At 38.8% G+C, this 8,431-nt stretch overlaps 1 protein-coding gene across 8 annotated transcripts in view; it reads right to left on the bottom strand.

Annotated features, from left to right (window-relative positions):
• The window catches only part of LOC125248158 (von Willebrand factor A domain-containing protein 5A-like), a 32,925-nt gene that overhangs the window by 2,224 nt on the left and 22,270 nt on the right, over positions 1-8,431 (bottom strand). For 2 of the 8 annotated variants that reach the window (XM_048159838.1, XM_048159837.1), the window contains exons 14-18: positions 4,434-4,642; positions 4,237-4,284; positions 1,749-1,888; positions 1,549-1,672; positions 949-1,475 (exon numbers count right to left, since the gene is read on the bottom strand). In XM_048159838.1, the coding sequence (XP_048015795.1) occupies positions 1,396-1,475; positions 1,549-1,672; positions 1,749-1,888; positions 4,237-4,284; positions 4,434-4,642 (601 nt within the window). In that variant the 3' untranslated portion in view covers positions 949-1,395. Of the gene's footprint in view, positions 1-948; positions 1,476-1,548; positions 1,673-1,748; positions 2,819-4,236; positions 4,285-4,433; positions 4,643-8,431 lie in introns of those variants that run through there. The other 6 variants (XM_048159840.1, XM_048159839.1, XR_007180260.1 and 3 more) reach the window with 6 other exon arrangements.

Raw genomic sequence — 8,431 nt, 5'->3', positions numbered from 1 at the left:
GACAAGGGAACAACTGTTTTTATATATTTATAGACAGAAAACTAAGTGTTGTTATATAGCTCAACATTTAGTTTTATTGTTTAAAACTAATTTTCTATATTTTTTGCGAGTACCATGCTTTACCATGCCTCAGAGAAACACTATTTTGTCAAGTAGCTAACATAGCATAATCAGCTTTATTTTTAGTAACAGTAATACAGAATTTTTCTATATCATACAATACATTTTAAAGGTGCCGTAGAACGTGTTTTCAAAAGATGTAATATAAGTTTAAGGTGTCCCCTGAATATGTCTGTGAAGTTTCAGCTCAAAATACCCCATAGATTTTTTTTTTATTCATTTTTTTAGCTGCCTATTTTGGGGCATCATTAAATATGCGCCGATTAAGGCTGCGGCCCCTTTAAATCCTCACGCTCCCCGCCCCCGGAGCTCGCGCTTGCCTTAAACAGCATAAACAAAGTTCACACAGCTAATATAACCCTCAAAATGGATCTTTACAAAGTGTTCGTCATGCAGCATGTCTAATCGCGTAAGTATGGAATTTATTTGGATGTTTACATTTGATTCTGAATGAGTTTGATGGTGCTCCGTGGCTAAAGCTAACATTACACACTGTTGGAGAAATTTATAAAGAATGAAGTTGTTGTTTATGAATGTGTCTCAAACAAGTGTCTCACAGCAGCCGCCGAGTGAACGCACAGAGTAATGTTATAACATCATTTTCAACACTCTCAAATGTATCTAATATGATAAACAAAGCGGAAGTGGCGCTGGCGACTGTGTCATAATAAAAGTCCTGCTGCTCGCGGCGTGTTGCGCAATCGCTCCAGTGGCCTCGTTCAGCTCCCACAACACTCGGTCCTGCTCTGCTTTATACTACAGTAACGTTAATAATCGCATCCATGAACATGATTTCTTCACGAGTCCTATCCCTATTCTTTTGTATTATCCGTTGAGGTGGAGACCACATGTCCCACGATTCCACACTCAAACTTGGCGTCATCAAGCTACGCCTTTGTTTTGAATAGGCCTCTAGCGGACAGAAATCTTACATACTGCACCTTTAAGTTGGTAAGGTTAGTTTTAATAACTAACTAGTTTTACTACTAGTATACTACAAGTGGTAACTAAATAATTTTTTTTAATACAGAGATAGTATGTTAAATTTTAGTTCATTTCATGGTGTCTCAAAATAGCACAGTTAAGTACAATTAGATGTTCTTAAGATTATCTTAAGAAGCACTTATAGAATCATAGAATCACATTTAAAACAATGATTTGAAATTGGGACGGGCCCTAAAACGTACATAAACTAAAAAAAACAATCCCTCTGCCTCTGAAAACAAACAGACACTCATTTATGATAAAGAGTAAGAGTAATTTCATCTGCAGTCTTCAGATTCCCAGCACGTCTTCAGTCACATGACATCCCAACAGGACGTTCCCATCACACACACACTGCGACAGGCCATCCGCTGAAAAACACACACCTCCAAACTCAATCACCACTCTTCAAGAACATGTACTGCTGAACAAAAACTGTCTCACGTTTCTGAGAGCGGATCCATGACGCCGCCTTCATGGCCACAAACTGCCACTCAACCTGGTCATTTGATCTACACGAGTATAACCAGATCAAAGCCAGAACGGTGGCCCACACAGAGCCGTCCACCTGGAACACAAAACCACACGTCACAAACACTGAACCAATCGTGACACATCTGAGGATATGACATCATATGCCCCACCTGCACCGGTCTGTGATTGGCCACCTCGTCCTCAGTCTTCCCAAACACGTCGGCCAGCGCTGCGTTCAGTTCCCAGCATCCCGTGGCCTTCTGAAGAGAGACCAGCTGGAGCAAAGGGTCTGTCTGGGGCTCGAGTTCATCTGAAATACACAGACAAAATAGCTGTGATAATGACGATTACATCATCAGACAAATGTAGTGATGATGTCATCACGATGTCATCAGTTCAGCTGTACATGGCAAAATGCGAAAAAAAAAAAAAAAAAAAAAAAAATTGAAGTATGGTGAATTAATACAGGCTGCTACTGTACGTAATAACATACCTTCGAAAAAGAAAAAAAATTGTTCCAATTCCATTAATAAAATTTCTAATTCTGAAATGATCTTCAAGCAGCGTTTTTGCACTATTTAAACTTAAAGTGTTTAAAGCAAAAGCACAAAAACCCTTGAGAAATATATTTAATTTCCATAAGCAGACCTTCATTTGTTGGCCATTTGTTGATCTTCCAATTGGCAACGTCTACATATCCGAGATATTTAAGAGTATTTAAAGAGTGCTACACCAGGAATCAACATTTACCCATAAGTCATTTCTATTAGCTCTAGTTATTGTTTAGGGCAGTGTGGCAGGAGGAGCAAATGACAGACACGGTGGGTGTGGTAAGAAATGTTGTACACTTTTCAGCCACATGCACATGATAAAATCAAAGACATTAAGAAAAAGACATTTAGATTCATATAAAGAAAGAACAACTTAGTGAAGTATCTTGTCTTACACTTTGGAGGAGCCATTAGAGAGCCGCTGTTTGAGGAATACAGAGAAACTGTTAAGGGCATATGCTAAAATATACTAAAACAATCATTCAAACAGTGACATTCAGATATGGAGAAAAAGACAATAAGAAAAAACCCTTCAAAAAAGAACAAAACAAGTTGAGTGACGTGCCTGTTAGCGATCTAAAACAATCTATCAAACAGTGACATTCAGATATTGGAGAAAAAAGATATTTAGATAAAAATACCAGTTGGTGGTCTACCTCTCCTCCTTATAACCACAGGAGCCACTGATTCTAAAGATATAGAGTGAAAAGCACATAAGAATAACAGACACTTTAATACATTTCATTCAGGTGTTTTAACTCAAAAATACTAAAGTCAAACTTTTGAAGGTGCAATATGTAATATTTTCTGTCCGCTAGAGGCATATTCAAAACAAAGGCGTGGCTTGATGATGCTAAGTTTGAGTGCGGAATCGTGGGACATGTGGTCTTCACCTCACAGCCGGTGGAGAAGAATTGGGATAGGACTCGTGAAGAAATCATGTTCATGGATGCGATTATTAACGTTACTGTAGTATAAAGCAGAGCAGGACCGAGTGTTGTGGGAGCTGAACGAGGCCACTGGAGCGATTGCACAACACGCCTCACGAGCAGCAGAACTTTTATTATGACACAGGCGCCGACGCCACTTCCGCTTTTCCGGTCATGAGTATGAGGTAACACAGCTCTGTTTATCATATTAGATACATTTGAGTGTGTTGAAAATTATGTTATAGCGATACTCTGTGCGTTCGCGCGACGACTGCTGCGAGACACTTGTTTGAGACACACTGCAGTAAGATAGATCGATTTTAGAATATCATATTAAATGCTGGATGGTTTGTGTTGATAAATGGCATGAAATTCATTTTAAAACGTATTGTATGATGGAGAAAATACTCTATTACTGTTACTAAAAATAAAGCTGCATCTGATTATGCTGTGTTATGCAATTTTCTCACGATTTACAAATAGTTGCAAACATTTGGGATATTGTAAGTACTCAAGTGAACAAAATATATAACACTGGCTTAGTGGTTTTTGGATATTTTACTGCAAAAGTCTTACATATAGCACCTTTAAGTCAACTTTTATTGGCATGTTTTGCTAAATTTACATTTGGCGGTATGGCTCTGTTCTAAATACCCCATCCTTTTCATGACTGTAAAAGTGTGCAATTTCTTTTAAATACCCCTCAATTTGGGATTGGTTATCACTGGACTAGATAGAAAGCTGAAATATGCACACATTTAAATCCTCTATGAGTGTGTTCTGCTTTAATAAGATTGAGTAAGAGATTCTGCTGCTTACAGATATAAAGTTGGTAGAAAATAAGCTTTACTTGTGTTCTTTGAGAAATGTACAGATGTAATGTAATAGCAAAATGAGCTAACAAATAACACAAATTTTAAAATCTATGAGGACTTGCATCTAAGAAAATGTGTTATTTTGGTCCCCCACCAGGGACATTCAGTCCCAAAATGATAAGATAATATACATGTACCATATACGACTATCCTGAGCTGTAAACCTAAACATTCATATAACCCAAATGTGTTGTGTGTCGTGACACAAACAGAAACTGTGGTTAAACTAAGTAAAATAAATAAAAGCTAGTGGTTTTGCATCACCAGAGTTCATCACTCAAAATAATTAGGATAATTTCTTACCGCGGTTTCTCTTACAGTAAGACATCACTGGAAACTTCTGGAATCTATCTGATAAAGAATTTAATTTCACTTTTATGTGAAAGGAAACTGCTTATGAAATCATACTTCTAAACAATCCTGATCCTGGAGGTCCAGGACCGGAGTGTCTCTGCAGGATCAGGACTGCTGTAAACGCACACAGAAATCAGTGAACTCACAGCATAATGGCACTCTTCTCTGCAGCAGTGGCCCTCGGATGGTCTGTTTGTTATCTTTATTGATGCAGATGAAGGCTGTATGAATGCTGCTAACTCCTGCCAGAACACTGAGTTCCACGATCCTGCTCCTGATGGCCTCTGCATCTGCTCCTCTGGCCCGCTCCAGAGAGCGGATCACAGACCGGGCTGCCAACTGATGGATCATCCGTCTGCAATGAACACAAACATGTAAAAACAACCTTTAATGACAGAGACGCGGCCCAGCGCTCTGATACGGCACTAATATCAACGCAAACATGAGATAAGGTCGTTTCGTTTGTAAAAATAAGTAAAACCTCAAATCTACTCCAGCTGCTTCTTAATAAAAGAGAGAGTTTTATCTGCCAACATAAAAGGCAATGGAAGATCAAGAGTGATGTCCAAGTTGATTCTTAAGACAACAACTCAATATTATCGGAGCTTGAATGTGCAGACAGATATTTTAGCTAAAATAACACTAATTAATGCTCATGCATCTTCCCCGCTTGTTTGCTCAATTATATTATTCGTAACTTAAAGGGGTGATGAACTGAAAAATCTAATTTTCCTTGAGCTTTTGACATATAAGCGGTCATCATACTATAAGAATATCCTGTAAGTTTCAGAGCTGAAAACTTCCTTGTTAGTCCAATAAAAGCTTTTATTGACACCAGACCCAGCAAACAACAGAATTTTCAAAGTGGGGATCTATGACATCAAAGGGCAGCAAGCACCTCCTCCGCAGAAGAAGATCAACGCCTACTTCATCACTGCCTGTTTAGCCCCGCCCACCGATTCACGCATGACATGCAATAGAATAGGTAGCCTAAATAACATAGGCCTACATGGCCTGACCAGATCGAGCTCTCAAGCTATAAACATGCTGTTGAGGATTACAAAATATTGTGCAGTGCCTGGACTCAACAGTAATGCAACATGTAAGTAACTATTAATTCTAATGCCTGATCTGATATGTAATGATTCATGTACAGTCAGATGTTCTTTGTCTGTGTGTCAGTAAATCAACTTGCCTTGTTTCTCTTAGTAGGATGAAAATAATCTGTTATTTAACAGTGATTAAATTATATAATGAAAGCGTTTTATTCATCGAATCTCTAAGTTATATCACGTTTGCACTGTTAGCGAAGATGAAAGCATTTGTTAGTGTACAGAAATTGAGCTGCAATGACGAGATCACTGCTTTCATGAGCTCAACATGTCTATGATCGGTTACAATGTTCATCTCTGCAACCTTTCATGCCACAATCTAAATATAATGCCATAGATCTAAATGTAATGCAACACTTTTCACGATTAGTTAACCTTGAGAGCTGCAATAGTAAAAACGTGCTAAAAGAGAGAGTAAAGGTGCGTTCACGCCACCTCGTAATTCCTGTAGTTACGAGATTCTAGCCTGTAAAAAGCGTTCATGTCCTCGTAGAGTTCGTAATTACAGCTTATAAACTGGGAGTTTTCACCAAGTGGCCGCTGTACAAACTGACCGCTGTATATTAATTTAGGCATTGATAGTGGTGCCAGAGAAACGCATAATTCCAAGTTCAATTCCGAATATAACGTCACGTCTTGTCATCGCAATATTCCGTTAAATACGAGGTGGTGTGAACGCAGCATAATTCTTGGCTATTTCAAATGGAAAGATGTCAGCCAATCGCAGCAGTGGGCATTTACACTGAAGTCTCACAGCAGACACGCCCCTTAAAACAGAGCGTTCAAACTATAGGGCTAAAATCACGGTAGGAAAAATGCCTTGACAAAAAATGACAATTTTGGATGAAAAAGCATGGTAACATTATAAGTGCACCCCAGGAAACATTATAAAACAATAAAACAATGCAGTTCATGACCCCTTTAATCTAATATTGTAGTTAAAGCTGCATGAACATGAAAATCATGGGCCTCATTTGTAAAATGTTGGGTAGAAACAATCCTACTTTTGATCTTAAGGCAGGAACACACCAAGCCGACGGTCGGCCGTCGGGCAGTTTTTGTTCATTGGCTGACTAAGTTTTCTTAGCGTGTTCCGCACCGTCGGCTGAAGTTGGTCATCGTCAGCTTTTTTTCGGCCGATTCAACATGTTGAATTGAGCCGTTTCTCAATATGTGTACTTGTCTGTACTTGTGTTCTTGTGGACTTGTGAAACGTCATCGGTCGCTGTCCAAAGGTGCGTTCACGTGGCCTCGTAATTCCTGTAGTTACGAGATTCTAGCTTGTAAAAAGCGTTCACGTCCTCGTAGAGCTCGTAATTACAGCTTGTAAGCTGGGAGTTTTCTGAAAGCTCCCAGATATACCACGTGGCCGCGCTGTACCACCTGACAGCTGTAGATTAATTTAGGCGTTGACAGTGCTGCCATGGAAACGCATAATTCCCAGTTCAAGGACCAAAAGGACGTGAACAGCTCCGAATATAACGTCACGTGTTGTCATTTCAAGATTCCGGTAAATACGAGGTGACGTGAACGCAGCTTAAGTACTGTTCCAATTCAAAGTTCGCATCTAGCCAAGTTCAGTTCAAATCCCCGGATGTGTTCTTGATCCGCCCCTTTTATCGAGGATGCATCGAGAGGTGACTTGTGCAGACTTGAGACAGCCAGGTATCCCAGAATGCATCTCGCTTCAATAGTGAAGGAGAAATATGGCGGCATTTTAATGCCATTAATGACCGAGCGCACAATTGATGCTTGCGCGCGCAGTAAATCACTTCCGCGAGAGGATAACAGATCTGCACGCGAGGAAACGGGAGCCCGCGAGCTCATTTTAAACCCGCGCGCGCGCATGACATCTCCTATGCGCGCAGATCAAGCCCTCGCGTGCTCGGACAAGACTCGCAGCACGCGCGTCATCATTCCCCACGCTCGCGCTCAATCTTCTATTTCGCTCGCGCGAACACTTTTGATTTTTGTCAGTCGTGGGGCGGGACTTTACTTATTTCAGTGTAAGCTCAAATGTCATTGGTCAATTCAGTTTTTCCAGAAGTCTGTTTTGATTGGACGTCTGTTGTAAAACGATTAGACATGGCTTCATCAATGGACCAGATGCAAGTGAGTTAAACTTTATTTATTAACTGATTGATTGCATTATTATTATAATATGGCCTACCATATACATTAACTTGATTTATTATTATTTTTATGGAGCTGTAGCTGCTGGGGAAATAAGACAACACATTTTATATTTGCTGTAGTTCACCGCTACATTACCACTATACTTCCACTAAACAGTATCTATGTTTACCCAGCCAAAATTATATCAGTTCTGAGAACTACAGAAATGTCAAAAGTGTCAATTAAATAGTTGTAACTATGATTCTAAATCCAGAATTGTTTCATGTGGCTTTGGATGAAAGATACATCACTTGTTCATAGCAAGAGTTGTTGTGTAAGCTTTTTGTTATCATTCTTTGTCAGTTTAATATATTATCAGGTTAATATATTTTCCATTAAATACAGTATAAAATGGTTTCAGCATTTCACTCTGTTGAAAGGTTGCAGTTAAAGTTAAGATACAGTACACAGTATGAATGATCATACCCCCCAAAACCCAATTTAGAAATCTTTATATCTAAGACATATTTCGTTGTTTTGTTGTTGTTTTTGTATACTATCATGGGTAAACAGATACTGTTTAGTGGAAGTATATAATGTAGCGGGGAACTACTATGTGTTCTCATTTTTCCCCAGCAGCTACAGCTCCATAAAAATAATAAATCAAGTTAATATAGTATCTATCTAATAAGGACGTATAATAATAATAATGCAATCAATCAGTCAATAAATAAAGTTTAACTCACTTGCATAATAATAGTAAATACTATAGTGTTTTGGACCATACTATAGTAAAGTGTAGTATACTGTATACATTATACTATTTACAACACTTTGTTAATGAATGCTTCAGTATACAGTGTATTAACTATGATGAACTGATAAACTGTAATAAATACTGTATAGGCTACTTTAGT

This window comes from Megalobrama amblycephala, linkage group LG16, assembly GCF_018812025.1.
Source record: "Megalobrama amblycephala isolate DHTTF-2021 linkage group LG16, ASM1881202v1, whole genome shotgun sequence".
Taxonomy (NCBI): domain Eukaryota; kingdom Metazoa; phylum Chordata; class Actinopteri; order Cypriniformes; family Xenocyprididae; genus Megalobrama; species Megalobrama amblycephala.
This window is presented reverse-complemented; position numbering and strand designations above follow the sequence as displayed.